Genomic DNA, 22,389 nt, shown 5'->3' on the forward strand with positions numbered 1-22,389 from the left:
AATAGCTTAGAATTAAGGCACTTGTACGTTTGAAATATAATTTTGATATTTCCTATTTACAAATATAATTATTTAAGAGCTCTAAATTAAGAACTAGCCATTTTATGGCTAAAGTATGTTTAACTTGCTAGTTGAATCTTTTGTTTGCACTGACCAAGCAGCTTTAGGCAAAGTATGATGGCCCAAAGTGTTTTGAGGTAATTATATTTTCTATTCATCTATCAATTTTTTAGGCCAAGGGCTGAAATTGCTATTATTAAATAAATATCTTAAATTAAATCTAATTTTTTTGGTGTTCAAGTCATTATGGCGTTACTGTGCAAAAGTAATGCATCCTTGGATTCTAAAATTTTAGTTTTTGTAAGGAGAAAGCTGGCCAAAATTCGTACGAAGATACGACTTCGTTTAGGTTACTACTTTCAAAACCTAGTGATTTTTACCAACTCAAACAGTAAAAATCCTCTATATGAAATTCTTTTTTTTTTTTTCTAGTTTTATTATTCTTTTCCTTGTGCGTAATGGAATTTTTGCTCGAATTGATCTTTTAGCTTGAAAAATCACCATTAGCATCGCTTATGGACTCAACGTACACACCCTTCTATTCATTCCTTAAATTTGATATAGAAAAATATATCCTTCTTTCAAATATGACCATTGTGATAAATTCATGTTATTTTTTTACCTTTTTGCTGTTTGTTGTTAACTTAAGTTGGGACTATATGGTCCATGATCAACTAAATGCCTGAAACTATCCTTGATAATTCATCCAGGAGTATGGTGTGAGGTCAATTCTAAATCTACATCCTTTCAGCTAGCTCTGTAATTTGAATCATGAGAACTTCTCAAATCCGCAGATGTGGCAATGACATTTACCAGTACAGATTTGTATTGCAGAAACGTCTACCAGTAGGATTGGCCTGATGTTGCAAGGCAACATCCATGTCCAATGGTGAATTCAGTGATGGTCAGAAATCAAATAGCTATCACATTCAATTCTGGAACTTGATCCTAACCCAATATCTAATTGAACAGGTCTTCTATATCAGGCTTGACATATCGCATTAGGTTCAAGTCATATTAGCACACTACTTGCCCCCATTTCAGCCCCCAAATGCTGCCCGTCTCCAGACGTCTGGCAATCATCTTCAGCACAAAGTCGCGGGCCTTCGCCGCACCTATTTTCTTTGCATTATTTGTGAGTCCACCATTTGCCCCAAGTAGCTTAAAAAAAAAATGTGTTATCCAGACATACCTTATATAATGAATTTCATTTCTTTATGATGTAATAATAGTACTATTAGGAGCTACTTTTTCTCTTGCTCAAAGAGACATTAAAAGAAGTTTAGCCTGTTCTACAATGTCTCAATTAGGTTATATTATGTTAGCTCTAGGTATAGGTTCTTATCGAGCGGCTTTATTCCATTTGATCACTCATGCCTATTCTAAAGCTTTATTGTTTTTGGGATTGATTGATACGAGTTGATTTTCTGTTACGATGGATTGATAAAAAAAAATAGCCAACCCAATAGCTGCTTCAGCTGCCGCAACAGCTATAACAAAGATTGAGAAAATGTCCGTTCACAACATTGATCACATTCAAACCACAAATATTATGCTGCTACTAAAAGCAATACACAGATCATAAGTACAATCTCGGTTCAACCAAAATTTGAGTGCGAGTTGGTTGCCAGAATCAAGGCCATGATGGAGTTCAAGCCATGGGAATTTTAGGTGTTGTGCATTGTCTTCGCACGGTTCTTTGAGAAGATTAGAGAACAAACAGCATACTAATGAAATGATACAACAATGGCACAGCTCATCTTAATGTACTAGGGATATTACAAACTATAAATCAAAATTATCACATAACTTACCATGAAGTGCTCAAATAACTTACAATTTTAGACTTTAATCGTTACAAAATTCACGCAAACATCCTCTTTTGACTTGTTCTCCAAAAGCCTATACCAACAAATTACAAATTTGCATCATGTCAGCATATCAACAACAAATTTAACTTATTTTACAAGTACAACAAAGATGACTCAACACACTAAACATAGCATTCCATTACTTGAGCTATTGAGCCCTTTTTCTGGCTAGGAACATGACAATTCGAGGAAGGAGAGATTTTTTCTTCCTCCTTGCCTTCAACCCCGGTACAGCATTCTCTGGACTTTCATCTGCCATGTATAACTTCGGATTGGAGATGGGATGGACAAGAACATCAACTTCTTCCTTACTAAAGCTTTTTGGTTCACTATGCTCAAAACCTCTGGGTGGGCTCTTCGAAGGATTCACAGCACCTTTAGCAGCATCACTAGCTCTTCTTCGCTGTTCATGTTCAGCTCTCCATTTCCTTAATTCCTGCTCCACTCCCAGTTTCCCTTCCTTGGCCTTCTCAGCCTTCTCTATTGCAACTCTCAGTGCTTCCTTCCTTTCGCCCATCTCCCCATATGCTTCCTCCAGTTTTGCTAAATTCTTTGACTCGGACTCCTTAGCCACCTCAATTTGTGCAATGGCAGCTGTCACCCTCTCATGGGCAAGCTCCTCGGCTTCATGAGCTCTCTTACTAAGACTGAAGTACTCATCCAATGAAACAGTCACTCCACTGGGGGAGTCATCACCCCTAACACCTGCAGCCTGCTCGCTCTCTTGCAATGCTTTGACTGCTGCAAGTGCCAGCCTCTCTGATGCTTTGGCTGCCTCTATTTCCTTCAAAGCTGCATTTAATCTGATCTCTGTGGTGCTTGCACCAGCTTTAGCTTGTTCTGCTTCTTCCTTGACCTTTCTTAGCTCTTCTCGTGCCAACTGAGCAACCAACTTAGCATGATCTGCTTCCTGAGCTGCTTGCTGCAAAAACTTGGGTAGCTCCACCATCTTCTCTCTAGCTTCTTTCTCCTTTGTGCGAATCGTTTCTATTTCTTGTTTTGTTCTATCAAGCTCAGCTTCAAGAGAAGACACTGCTATAGATGCCATCCCCTCCCTCTGTTGCAAGTTGGTGAGGGCTGCTTTTTCTTTGTCAAGCTCCAATTTAAGGGATGAAGACGCAACTCTCAAACAATTAACTTCATCCTTGGCTTTCTCAATATTAGCTTTCACTTCCTCAAACTCCTTTCGTGTTGAAGCTAATGCTTCTTGAATGGATCTCCCAATGTTATTTGCTTCTTCTGTATCATCTGTTTGTTTCTCTTCCTCAATTCCCTCGGACTCTTGGTTCAGCTTTGCCTGCATATAAGCGGCTAGCTCAGCTTTGAGATTCAACAAGAGAGTCAATGCTGTATCTAGTTTTGACTTGAGGTCCTTTGTCAACAAAAGCTGTTCATTTAGCTGTTGCACCTCATCTTCAGCTTGTTTCAATTCTTTCTCCCAAGTAAGACAATCTTGTTCTCTAGCCAGGGCCGCACCAATTCTATGTTCTTCTGCTTCAAGATGTGCAGTGTGAGACAATTCTAATGATTCCTTTGTTGCTATAAGTTCTAGAGTCAGTTCCTCAACAGTCTTCTCAATCTCCTTGGATGCAGATACAGCCTCTTCAGCCTCATTGATTGCTATGTCCCTTTCAGTAATTAATATGACATGTTCTTCTTGCACTGTTTTCAACTCCTCTTTCACAGACTTCAATTCTGCAACTGCTGCTTCATGCCTTGCTTTGGCAACCTCTAATTGTGCCTTGGCTGCAACACTAGCTTCGTCAGCAATTCCTTGCTCCATTTCTTTGACCCTGAGTTGGGCAAGTTCCGAGTCCTGTCTCGCCTGGGCCTCTTCAGTTTGTGCCTTCTCGAGGTTCAGCTTTAGTTCTTCTACAAGTCTCTTGGTGCTGTCTAGCTCCTTCAGTACTTGTGCTTTAGCCTCCTCTGCAGCTTCTGATTGCTTTTTGTATTCTGGAATTTCTTCTTGTACCTTCTCAAGTTCCAGTTGGACAAGTTTGTGTCTCTGCATTAACCAAATTGATAAATTCAGAAACCTCCCTATCAAAAATTGAGATGTCATGAGATCTTATAAGGATTGTGGCAACCATCTGAAATTATGAATACAGAATCTTTTGAATCAATATTACAAGTTCACAGTCTAGGTTGTAGGAAGAAGACTCTTGTTTTGAAAATTGTAAGTCGAGCAAGGAATAAAGAGATCAAAAGGAAGTAATTGTGGAGTTCATTGTGGAGTATGAACTTTGTATCGAAAGATAAATAGTTCTAGAAAGCTTTCATGAGTTCCATAATGGGAGTACTTAGAAATAAATAAGGATAATACTATTTTCGAAAAAGGTATTAGATAATATTATTTTTTTTTCATTTAAATTTAAATGAATAAATTGTCTAGCTTCCACCTGCACGAAAAGCATAATGGTAATTGAAAGGTACTTTGCTTTAAAAGGCAACAGTAACCTTGAGGGAATAAAATGGAAGCAAATGTGAAGAAACATATGACCACAGAGGGCACGCAGGATGCAAAGCATATCACACTTCTCAAAAGGAAATATATATTACCTCTAAAGTCTGTGCTTTGTGAGCTTTCCAATCAACAATTCCTCCAAACTTGGTGACAGCTTCCTTAACAGATTCAAAAGGTGCTGCAGTGTCGACAAGGCCTCTGTTTGCATATTCATGTTTTACATGTTGAGAAGAATAAGCTGATTCTTGCATCTTGTTGTGTGTATTTCCAACCTCCACATGATGATCAAGCTTATCATGCAGCAAATGAGGCCTATCATTTGTCTTTTTCATTTCAACAGAGGGAGTAGAATCATTGTTGACCTGACCATCATGGGCTGTCTCTTCTGTGCTTTTTATTTCAACACTGGCAGTAGAATCATGACTGATCTGAATATCATGGGGCACCTCTTCCTTCTTTTTTATTTCAACAGTAACAGTAGAATCATCGCTGATCTGAACATCATGGGGAGTCTTAGTATCACAACCGATCTGAACATTATGAGGCATCTCTTGTGTATTTTTTATTTCAACAGTGGCAGTACAATCATAGCTGATCTGAACATCATGGAGCATCTCTTCTGTCTTTCTTATTTCAACAGTGGAACTAGAGTCATGACTGATCTGAACATCAGTTACTCTATCAGAAGTCCTATCTTCAAGATGATGTGGCATATCTTTCAGTTCTCCCAATGTATCCAATGAATGAGGTACTGGATCACTAAGGACTTCTGATGACAGAGCTACAGCATTGCTGCTGGTAACCCCTGATGCATTTGACTTCTCCAATGAATTTGATGTATTATGATCCAATGATAAGCAATTGGGAACATCTTGCTGAACTGATGTCTCAGGATTTTTTACCATAATTCTCTGCTGGTGATCAGTGTCAGCTTTTTCATCAATAACTGGGGAAGTCAGGGATTGCAGGGAAGTTGGCAAACATACTGGTGAAGGCAATGATGTGGTCAGAGAGGATTCTCCACAGGGATTTTCGTCGCTGCCTCTTGTTTCTTCCATCCAAAACTAGTAGGTTCTTGACTTCAATACTCTCTATATATTGAAAAAACAAAAAACAAAAAGGAAAAAAGACACCACAAAAGTTCACAGAGTAAGCAGTGGATTATACAACCCTCAGATTATAGTCTACTTCCATAAAAAGGTAAAGATGTTTATTAAAAAAATAAAATAAAATTCACCCATACATATACCTAGACAAACATTGTGTTCTGATATTAAGGTCATACAAAATCAATTACAGCATTTACAATTAGTTGTCACTTAATGTTTCAATATATTTGCTTTATCCATCTTTTTTTTTTCACGTATATTATTCTTGGATTGTAAAGGCCATTTAACATTCATTTTTAAATGATAAATTGCTATCCATCAGATGATACATGTTAGCACGAAATTCAATTATCCACAAAATATCTTATCAAGATTACTTCAAACCCGCATGGTCTTTTTCATACCTATTAATGGTTCAGATTGTCAAACGAACATCTCGTGCATCCAACAGAGAATAGAAGAACTTTTAGATAAAAGAACATCTATGTAGAAGAACATTTAGATAAGCATGTCTATCTTAGTTCCAACTCTGCGAATATAATACCTCCATACCTCAGTTTGACACAGGTAGGCTAGTCTGCTTGAGCGCATAATGTAGGAGACAGATACCTCTCCCTCTGACTACTGGGTAGCGCAAAATAAAAAGATAAAAGAATGAGAAATTTAGAGTACACATAAAAGAGAAGGATGAAAGGTAAATCAAATTATATGTAGGCACTTTAACAGTCTTGCTTTAAGTCAGAAACAGAACACCCCTGAGCTCTCTAAGCCCATTATACCAGTCTCTTACACAAATAGTAAGGGTGTCGGGAAGTGCCTCAAATTCCTGCTAATAATTTCACCTCATTTCGAGAATGACCTTAATTAATATGATTGCTTTTCTTTTCCAATTATTTAGATCACCATTCCCGAGGATATTCTTCCACTTCACAGCCTCTGTTTTATGTGAACATAACCACTTACACGAACGTAACCATCCATGCGCCCTCACTTTCTAGAAAGATCACAAATATCTTTTTCTTATCTCATACTATAGTTACAGCTGTCCACCTACTAACCCGCCTATCTTGAAGGACACAAATTCCCTTATCATGTGATAATCACAGACACAAGCCCACATCCTGCTCGTTCTTCAGTGGCTGTAATACGAAAACTGAGCATCCATTCATTTAGTTTCATGTAGGGCTTGCACAAGATATCTCTCTACCCACTTTCATCTTGTAACCATAATCACCCAGCATTATTTCATCAATATAGGGTACTCTGTCCTTGCAAAGAGGATAATTATAATCTTCTTTGAATCAATTTTCTCTTTTGTTGAGTGGTATACTGCCAAACATTTTTTTCCTCCTTTCAAGCTATGATTAAACCAAGACTGGTGAATGAAAACCAAAGAACCATCCATAGGGCTCGACCTTCAAATGCCTCAGTTCACATCATTACAGGTATTGGTGTTTCTCCAGTCCAAAAGAATTCCCTGCACTTATCTCTCTATCTCTCTTTTATCTCTTCTACAAGTGTGTAAATGACAACTGCCCATTTTTCATCATAGGCAAGGGAGATGCCCAAGTGCTGATTGTTTGATAAGATATCACATACTCACACTCTTCTTGCTCTCAACTAATATTTGCAATTTCCCACTAACAGCCACCTCAAAATCATTTTTGCTCTTTGGTGATCACTGTCATCCATGATCACCAGACACCTAACCCGCACCCTGAATATGACATAGCATGATATGGTAGTTAATGTCATCCATGCAACATCATTTCTATGCCATGACAATCAAAGCCACCCACCCAACCTTTCTCAGCACCTTTATAATGACTATCACCATTCATTAACAAATTACACAATGGACCAACACCAAATAGTTCTTGCATGCACATCAACCAGAAAAGTTTTTGCCCTTAAAGTTTTTATTGCAAACTTCTAACCCACCTAGCAAGTGAAAACCCCCTATCTTTAACGAAAAACACCAGTATTGGAACTTGTTTAAGGAAGTTTGTGAATATATTACAAAATCATGATATTTTATGATTATATGAATTCTCTGGAGTTACATGTTTTATTTTTTATACAAATATATTGTATGAATTCAAAAAAATCCCACAATCATGACCTTGAACATTTCCACTTTCAATAAATTTTCAGAAAACATAGTCTTCAATCTCTTTCATCTTAAATTATTCCTTTTGGTAACTTTTTTCTTTTTAACCAAATATGTACCTAAAACTTCAACATCTAAATTATTAAAAAAAAAAAATGCAACCTATGATTTATTCTAGAGTTAGACTTCTCTTTTGTATAACCATTTTTTTATCATCCAACCTCCACTCATTTCATCTAAGATAAGATATGCATCAACGAGTGAGAAAAATTGATCTAAAATTAGTTAATCAAAAATTTAGAGTCGCCTTAATTAACCTATTAGGAAGCAGAATTCAAATTTAGGTTCAAAATAACTACATTTCCATCAGGTTTAAAATTTTAAGCTCACAATGTTCCCTCCAATTGCATGGTCAAGTTGCTTCCTGATGTCACTTAATAATTCAAATTTGAATCCAATGTTTGATTGGTTTAACAAAAAAACAGAGTGATGTTAAACTTTTAATACAACTAAAACAAATTCTAGATTCTAATTTGAGTATAGAATCAATTATAACAAGCAACAATCAACACTCGACATCGAAGCATACGAGATCCATTAACCAACATCGCTGACTTCAGTGCTTCAGCAAAACATAATAAAAAAAGGGATACGACGGGCAAAAACAAACAAAACAGAAGTTAAAGCCATTTGGCAATAAAAAGAAAAAGCAGCCTCTGCATGATGGTTAATTCCAGTAACTCTAGCAAGAAGAAAGAAAGACAAAAAAATGTGGTAGAGAAAAGAATACTAATAAGCAAAGTTATTTAAATGATACATATATTTTTGCAAGGTATGGCTGTTGAGGATGTACGAGGTATACATGTAACATTTCCAATGAAAGGGCAGATGAACAGGGATTTTTCTTGGGGTCTTAGGTGTTAACAATCCTATTGACATCATACATCTTTTACAAAGTCACAAAGAACTAGTAAGATAAAAACAATATTAGTAACAATATATATTAAGGATTTAGGTCCCCTACCACTCCAATAGAAAAACAAGGGTGGGACGGGTGTGGGACATTGGTTCTCCCTTGAATTGGGATGTCCTAGTCATCTCGGTCCATCCAAATGCCCCGGTTGAGTCCCGACACTGGCAATGCATCAGGGTAATCGAGAAGGATTGGGACGGATAAGGACACAATTTTGCTTCCTTTTTATTTTGTTGTTACTGAGTGTTTCATTCCATCTTGACTGGACCACCTTCCCCCAATACCATACCATCCCAAGTACCAACTGAGATGGGGCCTGGTACCAAGATTTAAATCCTTGCCAAACAAGCATGCAAATTGACAAAAAAAAATACACAAAAGTAACCAATTTAGCTTTGTTTATAGCAATGATTTAGAATGCTCTGCATAAGTTCTGACTATAATGCACTTAACAGACAATTCTATCGAACATTTCTAATTTGTCCCAATAATTCACAAGGAAAAAAGGGAGAGAAGCAGTTGCAAACATGAATATTCAGTTCAATCTAAGTGATTCATTTATTTCTTTTCCTTTTTAGAATTAGAGGTAGTAAATGAAACTATAAGATCTACAGAAACAAGAAAAGAAGATGATCCCTCAAGCGATACATTAATACACTGAAAACATTTACAGAACTGAACAAATTTTGATAAAGATAAGCATCTTATTGATAATATTGCCCAAAAGGAAATTAAATTTCAGAAAAAAGAAGCACGTGAAAATTTACAAATAAAGATATATATAAACCTTATCCCTTAGAGTATGCCAGTTGGATCCTATATCACCTTTAGTTCCTCTGCAAGCAAGGTTCAGCCTTGGTTATGCTTTAGTAGGCTGTAACCAAAAGCTTCAGATTTGGCCAATACGAAAACTGGCTGAAACTGGCCAAAATCAAACACTCATTCAGATCATCCAACTCAGAAAATTGACACGTCACTTTTACAGTGTACACTTTGGTTAGAGATGAACCAAGGTATTTTGGTTAGCTTCAATTCAAAACCCACATAGCAAAATTGGATGAAACCTAACTATTCATTTCATATCCTATTTTGCACATCAGTGACACTTAAGGCAAAATAGCACGTTTGAGAGAAAACCCAATGTATCCGCATGAAATGCCTAAGACTACGACAAAACAGTCAAAATGCGAATTTCAAAGTCAATTCTTTTACTTGAAAATCTGAAAATTTTAGTTTAGACTTTAACCTACACTCCAGGTCTGGACCTTTTATTTTTGTATCTATGCTTGCAATTATATGCATTTGTATATGTGATTCAGGACTCACATTAGTCACAGACAAAGTGATGGATAACTCATTGTGATGATACAGGCATGTCAAAAGAAGATTGTGTGGCCTAGTAAGGTGAGATACTAGAATGCATCAAAGGATATTAGAAAGGATGGAAGGACCTAAGACAATAGGGCTGATAGTTATAACAAAGGTTTTGAAAAAGCTTTGAATAACACCACAGGAATTCTTGGCAAGTGAATATTCATAAAGCCAACACTTAAAAACTGAAACGAGGCCTAGTAGTTATGGTTATGGTATGTTATGTATACTTACGATATATGTGTATGCATGTAGATAGATAGAGTTGAGCCAAAATTTTATCATGAAGATTGAAGGTTTAATTTTATGAGGGCAAATAATGGAACATCTAGATGATAAATCAATATCATTAAACATGATACACAACATCTAAAACACTGTAAACTATGAGGTGAGACATTCAAATCAACAAATCACATTACATCATGAACTTAAGCATTCAAAGTACTTGATTTTACCTATTATCAGGTATCTACTTAAATGCACAGTTTATCAAATACTGAATAAAAGACTTGTTTCATCTATAAGTGGGAAACACACGAACTACTTAAATTTTAGTCCACATGTGTCTTAAAGTATGTAGAGTTCATTAAATTGTGTGAATAATTGCCTTGGATGAGGCGCCATACGTTTGAGCATGGGGCACTACCAAATTAGTTATGACGTGGTACAATTAAAGCTATACATGTGTATACAAAGATGCACATGTATACACAACATGCACCTTTTTTAGTTTTCCCACACAAACAGGGTGGGAAGAAAGAGTCCAACACACACTGCCAAATGAGATAAAGATCCTCCTTATTTTCAAGCACTTGAGAAAGGATAAGATTTCTTGCTATTCAACTGGGCATTAAATCCGCCCAAAAAAGTCAAGTACATGGCAAATGATGACATATTTAATTTTAATCACTGATTAGATTACAACAACACTGTTAGAGATAAAGGCTGTTGAGCTTTAGCTCACTCGACAGTGTTTGAACCCCTCTCTTCCACCCTATTTTGATTTGATCTAGAGGTCTTAAAAGTTAAAGCACACGGATACCAAATTTCAACTGTTTCTGATGCCTTCTACCCATACATCAAATGAGACATTGTTTGTGTGTGCTATTTAAATCATTCATTTCTGACGACTTTATGCATATGCAAGTGGCCTCCAAAATAAATAATTTTCTATTTATAGGCATTTTAGATATAGTATATCATACCCGGATGTCTTTGAAATTTCCATCCTTGAATTTGACTTGATGTCGCCAAAGCTGATTGGCCTTATCATACTCTGCCTATATAGCACACCAGTGCTATTTGAACCGTCCATTTTTAGATGACTTGACATAGAGAAAAGAGGTCTCGAAAATCAATCTTTGTTTTTTTTTCCAGCAATTCAGACAGTGTTTTCAATTTTCTGGCTACGCTGGACCAGTACTAGCTTTCCACATTTGGTCAATATTGGGAACAAATCGAACCACTTGGTATTCAGAGGTGTCAGCCCCTACCGGCTGGCCAAACAAGTTGACACAGCCAACAGGGCACCTAAGTCCTTGTTTTTGTTTCAGCTCAGCAGAACACGTGTTGTACCAATTAGGTGAACCATTCGGTATTGAGAGGTTTCAGCCCATATTGACCAATGCCAATTCAGCACAAGTTGATACAGCCAATGGGGATCCTAAATCTTTGTTTTAGTTTCAGCATAGCAGAACACGTGCTGTACAACTTACTGACCAGAATGCCACATGTCCATGGCATTTAAATCCTTGGTTGGTAGATAATATCTACTTGTAAAACCCCATTTCTACATGTGTCCTGATTAGATCTGGTATCAAATCTAGTCAACCTTACAACAAATCCTACATATATAAACACAACATGCATGCATGTCATAAAAATGTAAAAGTATTCATATTAAATATTTCAATGTTCCCATTCTAGTGGATCTTTACTTTTGCGCACTTTTATCCTATAACAACATTTCTGTTTACGGCCTGTGAGACTGTCATGTCAGCCGCATTTTCATAAATCCACTTTCAAGTGGGTCATAATTGAAAACATTATGGTTGGAAACTATGAAAAACTATCTATTTTGGCCACTATGCTAATCTACGAGAGTGTTTACATTTGCATTCTCTCACATATACAGGAAAAGCTGATGTGAGCACGAATTGATGCAGCAGTTGAAAAGAAGTACAGTGAAAATCAATGCATAAAGAGTACCAAAAGGTTGGCATGAGAAAAAGGAAACGTAAGACTCAAAATAAACCAAAATCATATAATGATATTGTGACCTATAGACGAATCAAAGGTGTTGGAAGAACAGATAATGTCTATTTTGTCTACTTGTTCCGGACAAGAATATAAAAGAAATGTCGGATGCAGCCAATCTGTGACATTTTCACATGCAACATGATTTGGAGATCCATCTAGATTATTATATCAGACTTTCCGTAGATTCTTCAGTAAAAAGAAGAGGCCAACTTGATTGCCCCTCGATTCCATAACCATGACAAAAAACACAAGATTTCTTATATCCTTATTTAAGCATCTAATCTTCACCGATCAACTTAAAGAAAAAGAAACACAAAACTTATCATAATACAACTTAAAAGAGAGTATCTGAACTTAAAACCTACTACATAACCAGAATTTTAACAGAATCCATGCAGATTAAATTAGAGATTCTATCAATCAAAAGTAAATTAGACTTTAGAAATGTGACTTACTTAAAATTCTGTGGAGAGCCAAAATATTCAGGAAACTTGGGCTCTGTCAGGTACTTAAAATTTGGCACTCTTACAAATGTTCAGCTAACACTGCAAATGATGCATACAATTAAAGTTCTTTAGCTCCTTAGCCATATGAACTTGACCAAATAATTGTTTTAATTTTTCTTGTTTGAAAGATCTGAAAAGTTAATTAAGTCAAGAAGAACTCCAGCAAGGTGCATATATTTCTATTGCTTTTCTCTGTCATTTTCTCCCTATATCCTCCTAAAATTACAGAATCAGCTAACACTCAAATTTCTATGGTTGATTTCAAAAAGTATGGATCTTGGGCATGATCAATCTGGAAGGTAGTATGAGGAATATTTGAAAAATATCTCATGCATAGCCTGCCAAAACACTGTCACCTCACCTATCAAATGAACACATTATACTGCAATAACACAAGATCAAGCACTAAAAATTCTTAAAACTTTAAATGCAATATGACTTTTTTATGAACATACTATTGATAACTTTCATAAGCTACAATACCAGTAAAATCTTAGCTAAGTCCTATGAAAAGGAACTGTGTTATTTATGTTTACATACACAACCTAGAATAACATGTTATGGAGTACTTCATTATTCGCCATGTCAAAACTCATCATGATTTTTTCAGTGAGCATGAAAACTAACTTTAAAAAAAATGATGTATGTGCTGATAGCATCAACCCATATTTTCCTTGCAATTGGGCTTTCATATGCCTCATTTGCTAAATTTACATTTAAAAGAAGAGAACAACATAGAAGTATGGTTTGTGAAGTATCCTAAAAATTTGTATATCTAGTAAAAAATTGTCCTTAATATGGAGAGATCTTGCTCAGCTAGTATGAGAATAAAACAGCATACTGTCTTCATTCGGACTAAGATGAATCACATAAACAAAGAAGGAAAAAGAGAGCGATACCAGATGTATAGCTTCTTCTGCAGATGGGAATCAACTTACATCAGTGGCCTACTACAAATGGAAATTGAACCTCTGATCTTGCCAGTCTGCTGCAAGACAAATTCAAAAAAAAAAAAAAAAATTGAATCTTTGGAGTCAATAGTGCACATCTAAAGATGGACGATGCCAACCCAAATCCACTGTCCATTAGAAGGAGAGGGGAAAATTAGCCTCGGATTAGGGGAAGCAAATCAGCAAAAGAAGCCTATATATAGGAACGAACTAAGTTCAAGTTCCGGAAGAAATACTAGCAAATTCAAAATCAGAAAGCACTCTGAATAAAAAAACTACTATAGCAAATTCAAATTACCTCAACTCTTCATGCCAGCTTCTTGAGAGGAAATCCTAACCCAAAAAATAAAAGGAGGAAAGGAAAGAAGAAACAGCGATACAAAATGGGTTTTCCTCGAAATCTTTCAGCACAAGCTCAAAAAGTCCAAATTCTAATCCGCAGATTCGCATCTAATCTAAACATCTAAGCTTCAGACAACCAGTCAATTCACGAAAGAAAAAACAAAAAAATAAATAGAAGGTCCCATCTTTCAAGTTCAATTCCCTAATATTCATCAAGAATTCTTAACTAAATCCATGCAGATTAAATGAAAGCAAGCAATATAAATCAAAGTATTTTTTTAGGAAAAAAAAAGGTAGAAAGGAAAAGAAAAGGCTTACTCGTATTTCTTTCAGAGCCAAAGCATCCAGACGAGCTCAATTCCACCGAGAAAACGAAGGATCGCAAGGGTTTTTTGGGGCCGAGACAGAGAGCGGATTGATTGAAGAGGAACGGCAAGTCACGTGCAGGAGAAGCGGACCCATTCACAGATGAGCCCCATGGATCTCTTCACTCAGCTCTCACCTCCGCCTCTCTCTCTCTCTCTCTCTTTATGTCTCCCATCTTCTCATCATTAGAATTTTTTTATTTATATTTTGACAACAAAATAATTATTATACCACTCTTTTTCTTACTTTAGAATATATATATATATATATATATATCAATATTTTCTCGATTTTTTTTGTGTGAGAAATGTTTAGAGGAAAAAAATAATAAAAGAAATGAAAAGAGCCGTTGTCATGTTGACCAACGTGCGAAGCAACGGCGGAGGCCCCTCCAGGCTCCAAGCGAGTTGACGACAGGCCGCCACCTCACCACCTACTACTTTAACAAAACGAGTTCCATCTCCATCTTTAAAGTCCGCATAATGTTCTTATGCGTGAAGAAAAAACTGCCGTTAAAAGTTTGGATTTCCTGTGAGTTGGACGGTGGCTCTAGCTATCAGTATAGGAACTTGTACGAGGAGCATAGGATGGGAAAGGACAAAGAAAAGAAATAACCTTGCTTTAAAAATTTCTTAGCTGTAAGCAAGGGAGAAAAGAACAATGGACTCATAAATAAATAAATAGGGATTTGGTAGTGAGAAATTATTGTTTAGTTTGTAAAGTGTAATAATAATGGGAGGAGGGGTGGTGATAAAGGGAGGGCCAGACGTTTCATGTCCGCGTGCGAACAGCGAGTGGATGTCGGTAGCCTAATGAGATGGGTCCAGGAATGATTTTTTTTTTTTTCAGGCTTCTTTTTGATAAACTACTGCTCATTCTACTCTATAAAAGCAGCCAGAATCAAGAGCTACAATTTGATATAGTACAAGAAAGAACCCTTCTAATATGGCTAAAATATCTCTTCAGAGCGTTGTCCAGCATAAAAAGAGGCCCAGTCTGTGCCTCTATTTTGTTGTCCGTTGATTTGATACGCAAAGATGGCAAGGGATGAATCTCAACAGGGAACAGCTTTTTGGGCCAGGTTCAGCTTTACACGTAGGAAACGTTAAAAGTGGAATTAGGGGCGGCGCCTTTTAGGGTCCCTCAGCAACCTAAAGTAACCTGGAAAATTACTAAAGCTATCAAAAATTAGTACCAATCAATGCAAGATCGGAGGACTTGAATGCAAGCCGCATCTAAACTTGATGGCGCCGCCCCGCCGTCCATATACCGTGCAATGGTCATTGATGCATCACGCCTAGGGCTGCAAATGGGTTGGGTCGACCCGTGACCCGACCCGACCCAACCCGCTTAAGACCCGACCCGACCCGCATTTTAGGACCCGCGAGGCCGGGTCGGGTCCTAAATTTGGACCCGTTCTATTTTTCGGGTCGGGTCGGGTCCACCCAATTTCGACCCGCACCCCGACCCGACCCGACCCAATTTTTTTGGATCATTTTTTTAAGACATGCAGGCCATTGGGCCGCAGGCCCGCAGTGCTACTGACTAGTGACTACTGTGCTCTGTGCTTTGCCCGCAGCCCGCAACGGATGATATATAAATCATCCGCTTCACCTGTTGGACCCCTTCCTTCCTTTTTCTCTCCCGTGCGGCGCAGCGGCTGTGCCCTAGGTCTTGACTCTTGAGCTGCGGCGGAGGATCATCTGGAGGAGACGAGGAGTAGACCGCTTCCGTGCTCGGTGCCCTAGATCTCCCGTGCGGCTGTGCCCTAGATCTTGAGCTGCGGCGGAGGATCATTTGGAGAAGAGTAGCCCGCTTCCGTGCTCGGTGCCCTAGATCTCCCGACTTCCGACTCCCCATTCCGCGGATCTCCCTCTTCCCATTCTTCGGCGTCCCAAGGTATGTCCCTCCTCCAGTCCTCCGTATTTTTTTTAGCATAGGTCGGGAGATGGTTCCGGCGAAGGGGGCTTATCTTGTAACAGGGCAACGACGCCGGACTTGAGGGAGAGGGAGAGGGAGAGGTGGGGGTCGTCGGGGATAGTCGGAAGATTTGGAGGAGGGGCGTGCCACACTTGGGGAGCATCATTTGGGCCTACTTGTTTTATTTTCTACCAATCTGTGAGATCTAACCTAGTTTGCACAATTTTTTTGAGATTTAATCATAGTTTTCAAGATTTTATATGCACGACATTCTCTCTGCTAAAGTCTTCCTTGATCTGGTTTTGAACAGTGCTGTGGTTTTTGTTTTTTTTTTGCATAACTTGTGATATTCTGCAAGAGGTTTTGAACAGTGCTGTGGTCTTCCTCGATCTACTTTCTCATGAAATGATAGATAAATTTGGATTTGTTACTTTTATCATTCATCAGAGTTTTCCTCCTTTCTAATGTTGATTGACTTAAGCAAAGTTTAGGTCCTTGGGTCTTGACTGGAGGATCCATATAGTAGGGATTTCTATAGTTGGCTTTGCATGCTGTAAATTATGAAAAAATATGGATGGTGGAGAATGAATACGCTATAAGCCTATGAAATAGGTTAATGTCCGTATGCCTGTATATTAATTAGCTCCTGTATATTAATTAGCTCACAATAAGTTTAGATTGTCCGTATGCCTGTATATTAATTAGCTCCTGCTAGTGTAAGTGTGTAACTATTCAATTGAAATCTGTACTCTCAAGTTGAAGTTTGTGATGCATCCTTTTGGATTGTCATATGGGGTAGAATTTTGCTGTGATGTAGTAAATTGTAATGTTGTGATCCTAAAACTGTGACCCAGGTTGTAATGCTGTTGTTTGGATTGTCCTTTGTCATATGGGGTTGAATTTTGCTTTGAAAAATCCTGTGATGCTAATACTGTAACCAGCTTTGATTCTTTATGAATAGCAATTCCAAGTTGCAACTGTTCAAATGTTTATGTTTTAGATGGAAAGTTGCACCTGTTCAAATGTTTTTTTTTGCTAATAAATGTTTTAGATGGATAAATGTGTTTTGAATAAGCTAGATCTAAACCTGGTTGATCAGTTTGCCTTCAATTTTTTTGGTGAAACGTATTCTGAACCGGTTTTGAATGTAACAGATATTGAATTGTTGAGCTTGCAGCCTTTATTTTCACGCTTCCAGCCTTCCAGGAGGAATTGTTGAGCTTGCAAAAGGCTTCACCTGATGGTGAATTGGTGATGGAGTATTGGAGTTGACAAAATATTGAATTAAAAATGCAAATCTGACCCGGATCCGACCCAGACCCGATCCGGACCCGACCAGATCCGGACCCGACCCGACCCGAATGACCCATCAGGGTAGGTATGGACCCGACCCGACCCGATCCGTTTTTCAACCGGGTCGGGTCTGGGTCCAAAATTAGGACCCGAACATGCAACCGGGTCGGATCGGGGTCACCTAGGACCCGACCCAACCCGACCCATTTGCAGCCCTAATCACGCCCATGATAAGTACTGTTGTTCTGCGGAGTCTGGACCCAGGATCCGGGCTCAATTATAACCACCAATATAATTTTTTTCTTTTAAGTTTTTTAGTTGGGCATCTTTTCTTCTATTTTTCCATGGCTTTCTTATCCATATATTTACTAAAATAAGCTTTCAAAGAAGACTTCCCAACTAAATCTTGTAATATAAATTCTTATTAAATCGACTTAATACCATAAAGAGCTTTACTAACTTGATCCAAATTCAACTGTACTCTTATGATAAAAGTTTAAGCAGATTTTGGCCTTTGAAACTAATAAATTAGTTAAAATTTAGAACGTAAAGTTACAAACTTGAATTCTTTCCTAAAACGAGTATCAAATACTCGAATAGAGCTAAATGATTTAAACTTTGCTTTTAAAATGAATGATATATATGGCCTGAATATTGCTAAAATCTTAAATTTAATGTGAATTCTTATTCGCAATAAGTATTCAACCCATGAACAAAACTATAAATTATTTTCGATTAAAAAGTCCTTCAAAATAAATTTAAGTTTTCTTTTGCTTGTGTGCATAAAAAAATCATATATATATATATATATATATATATATATATATATATATATATATATATATATATATATATATATATATCGTGCGCGCGCACACATTTAGTGAACCCTTGTGGTTGGCTTCATGTGAGACATAAATAGCGAAGATATGGGCATGTCTAGCCCTAAGGGCTAATATCTAAAAGACAAGGGAGTTGTTTTTATTGTTTGAAGTAATGTTTATCTTGTTTGCTTTTTTATCTTAACTTTGTTATTAAAAATTAAACTAATGGATATTAATTGCTGCTCATACAAAAAGGCTAGATATGATGTCCTTATATAAACATAAAATTGAGTTTTTTTTGCTCAACAAAAGATCTATAACTTTTAAGAATTTTTTTACACTATCAATATGATATTCTTTCAATCTAAGAGGGTTCTTACTTGTTATATTTCAATTGTAGCTTATCAAGTTGACTCAAGTTAGCAGTAAAAAATATAACTAATCCATAAAACATAACTATAACATAGCGCTATTATGAAATGTTTGTGATTTATCCTTTTGAACCCTATCACAATTAAGGATTTTCCATATTTAAAGTACCATTTGAATTGATTAAAAAAATAGAGTATTGCTCATAAATGTTTTGTTGCAAGCATTAAACTAAAATTGTTCTCTAGCAGTTGTTGCGATGAAAATTCATTAGGTGATATGTATTTTTCACATTATTTTTGTGCATCATTCATTCCCCCGCATCTTCGATATTTTACTTTATGATATACATTAATTATTTACTTTTAGAAAAATGAATACTTGTCAGTTGTTTAAAATTCTAGTTAATTCTCATACTTTACTGGTGAAAATGTATGAGCAAATGCACGTATAGAAGAAGAAATACAATAAAAAAATTATAACCGATCATCGTCCAATGATAAAACTTATCAAAGCAGTGCTAGTATAATATTGAGACATTCATGTTATGACTACAATTTTGAAAGTGAAGGTAATTATCTGGGTGACAGCTGGGTGACAGAGCAGCCGATTAGTAGGTTGCCGGTGATGGTGGACACGGCGAGGATAGCTGGCCTCAGGGTCAGAGATCTGATGGAGCCAGGGGGAGGACGATGGAGAGAGGAGCTGATTCAGGAGGTGTTTGGGACGCAGCTGGCAGAGATGGTCCTGGCTCTACCAGTTCCTGCTCGGGAGAGGCCAGACAGACTAGTCTGAGTGCCGACAGGGAGGTCGCAGGTGCGCGCCAGGGATATTCATCAGTTGATGAGCTGTGAGCCAGGCCGGTAGATAGAGGGGGGATGGATTTGGAGGATGCGGATTCACCCGCGTGTGGCGCTCTTCATCTGGAAGGTGGCATGGGGCTGCTTACCGACCAGGAGCTTGTTAACACGGCGTGGGATGAGGATCACTCAGGGTTGCGAGGTGTGTATAGATACTAAGGAGACTATTGATCATGTTTTACTGCAGTGTCCCAGAGCCAGGAAGATTTGGAGGAGAGCACCGGACCTACTGCCCCACTCAGTCGAGTCGGTATAGGATTTGATTCATTGGTTGAGGGTTTCCATGCGGAGGCCTAGTATTGCTGATGCAGGGATTCGCTGGGCATATTTGGCTTATTATATTTGGTTGGACAGGAATGCTGGCTTGTTTGAGGGTAGGAGATTACCACCGAGGATGGTGGTGGACAGAGCGATACGTCATGCGAGGGAGATCACCATAGCTACCGTGAGGTTCTCTTCTGGGATGGCCGGGGACATCTGGGGTACTTCTTCTGTTGTCACAGCGCCCAGGTTCGTCCTTGTTTCTTGGGTACCCCCACCCCCTGGTTATCTCATAGTGAACTTCGATGGTAGTATGTCGGTGGACGGAGTGTCCGGAGGCGTTGGTTTTGTGATCAGGGATCATCTCGGGAGGATGATAGCAGCTGACGGCCGTCGTACGCCGGGACTTACTGCTGTTGGGACGGAGCTGCGGGCAGCTTGGGAAGGGATATCCTTTGCCAGGCAGATACTGGGTGCTGAGCGGCTATGCCTTGAGGGGGACTCCTCTGTGGTGATTGACTGGGTTCGAGAATTGGACAGATATGGTGATGGTCATCCTCTTATCCGCGATACTCGTAGGTTGGCTCAGGAGTTGAGCGATTTTCAGGCTTTACACGTTTTTCGGAAGACAAACAGTGCAGCTGATTGGGTTGCCTCCTATGTGGCCCGACACTCCGGAGAGATCCTTTGGACATCGGTAGGAGGGATACCCCCTACTCTGTACTCTTTTCTTTCTTCTGATATGGCTGGATGTACTCACGTTAGAGCTATATGAAATGTCGCTTTTACCAAAAAAAAGGTAATTATCATATGATTATTTTATTGCATATATAGAGCCACGCATAATTGAGTGTTTAATCAATATCTCGCGCTCAAGTAATTGAAGTAAAAAGGAAATACGAATCTATGTATTTTAAATAAACTATTTATATGTGTTAGGACTAAAGGCTCTGAATTTGCACCAAGAGATCATCTTGTTCCATCTTATATACGAAAATTTCAATATCTTACAAGGTTGATTAGTTTTAGCAATGTTTTGGGGCCACCGTCCAACATCATCATGCCTTTTCATTAACCATAAATGTATACAATGAATGGTAAAGATCATTGGGCCATGCGGGTTCTCCATAATAATTATGCCCCATTCCTTTAGCCAATTTATAATAATACATTATTTATTGAAGAAAATTTAGAAATTTTGCTCAATCATATAATTTTACTTCAATAGTTTATGTCAATTGTTATTACAACATATAATGACATCAAAAATGAAAAGTAATATTATTTCATACACTTTACACAAGAAAATATTTTGGATCTGTACATAACTTGAAGGAAAATCTATGCCTGTCGTTTGCATGTATGCATCGGCAGTTTGAGAAAATTTTGTAAATACCAAGAGTCTCTGATTAAGCTTAGATGACTAATAAAAGACCAAATAGACTATTCATAGCTCAAGAAAAGATGTGTGAACTTTTTGCTCTAAAAAAATCATGACATGGACTCATCTATTTGAAATTGATGTGCTCACGCAACAAGCAAGTGACAACATTCCTGAGTTCATGGTTCATGGTTTGATGAAAAGATAATTAATTTAACTCAAATCTCTGACAGAACAATCCATATGACCATACAGGGAATTATGAGCAACATGTGATGGCATCAAATCAAAACAACAGTCAATCTAATCAATCCATCTAAGTTACAACTGGAGGAGGTTGTCCAAACTATGATTATCTAGACTAAAAGCTAGCCAGGAAATCTTTAGCATGGGTAACAATTTATTAGATGTATTGTAGTCATTGTTATGGCTTTATATTACGCATGATATTTTTGATTTTTCACTTTAGATGCCAAGCGAAAGTGCTCGAGTTTGAGTACTTCATCGATATAGAATGTATCATTGAGATGCAAATTAGTCTATTTTTTATACAATTTTTTTGTAAAAACCTTTTAACTAATTAACATACACAGTCTGCAAGATTTTTCTTTTAATAGATGATTAGGCCAATAGTTCAGTTTACATAATCCTTATGCAACAAAGATAACATGATTGTTCTTGAAAGAAGTTCCATGAGATTGCAACAATTCTATCACTATTCCTTCAAAAATAAAATAAAATTTCTATAATTGGTGGAATGAAATCACAGTTGCAAAATCTTGGTTCCTTGCTTGCCTATATAGAAGTTATATTCTTCCAAACTATATTTAGCTCAGAGATTTGGTCCATTTTAACATGACATTAATATGATTTCACCTTTAGATATGGAAGAAGCTGTGGAGGAAGTTGAAATGGAAGAAAATTTGAGGGCATACCCCAAGGTGAGCAACTTTTTAGAAGATGTTATTCAAATGGTTTTAGATATTAGATATTCATGCAAGATTTATAGAAATACTTATAGAGAAATCAATGTGTACATATCTAGGAGGAAAGTTGTGTATGTGGAGAGTTGCCTTTCCATCTACAAGTTCTGAGTG

At 37.5% G+C, this 22,389-nt stretch overlaps 1 protein-coding gene across 26 annotated transcripts; it reads right to left on the reverse strand.

The window, feature by feature from the left end:
* Window positions 1-1,838: 1,838 nt before the first annotated feature.
* LOC103701812 (protein WEAK CHLOROPLAST MOVEMENT UNDER BLUE LIGHT 1) lies at window positions 1,839-14,620 on the reverse strand. 26 transcript variants are annotated; one of them, XM_088721916.1, is made up of 7 exons: window positions 14,337-14,563; window positions 13,626-13,711; window positions 12,676-12,765; window positions 9,413-9,508; window positions 6,057-6,125; window positions 4,491-5,486; window positions 1,839-3,936 (listed from the first exon to the last, which is right to left on the reverse strand). In XM_088721916.1, exons 6-7 carry the CDS (start codon window positions 5,451-5,453, stop codon window positions 2,080-2,082), a joined length of 2,820 nt encoding a protein of 939 aa, XP_088578042.1. In that variant the 5' UTR covers window positions 5,454-5,486; window positions 6,057-6,125; window positions 9,413-9,508; window positions 12,676-12,765; window positions 13,626-13,711; window positions 14,337-14,563; the 3' UTR covers window positions 1,839-2,079. The 26 variants fall into 26 exon arrangements, with proteins under 26 accessions (XP_088578042.1, XP_088578043.1, XP_088578040.1 ...); XM_088721917.1 differs by having other exon boundaries at window positions 9,375-9,508; XM_088721914.1 differs by having other exon boundaries at window positions 6,057-6,128; window positions 9,375-9,508.
* Window positions 14,621-22,389: the final 7,769 nt, after the last annotated feature.

This window comes from Phoenix dactylifera, chromosome 5 (assembly GCF_051530095.1).
Source record: "Phoenix dactylifera cultivar Ajwa chromosome 5, Ajwa_hap1_PhDact_Kaust_v1.1, whole genome shotgun sequence".
NCBI classification, from domain to species: domain Eukaryota; kingdom Viridiplantae; phylum Streptophyta; class Magnoliopsida; order Arecales; family Arecaceae; genus Phoenix; species Phoenix dactylifera.

Excerpts from the sequence above, each read along its gene's own strand:
- LOC103701812 (XM_039128598.2), bottom strand. The coding sequence starts at position 5,453 with ATGGAAGAAACAAGAGGCAGCGACGAAAATCCCTGTGGAGAATCCTCT. Across the intron at positions 3,937-4,490 it reads ACAAAGCACAGACTTTAGAG|AGACACAAACTTGTCCAACT; the intron begins GTAATATATATT and ends TGGTTAATGCAG.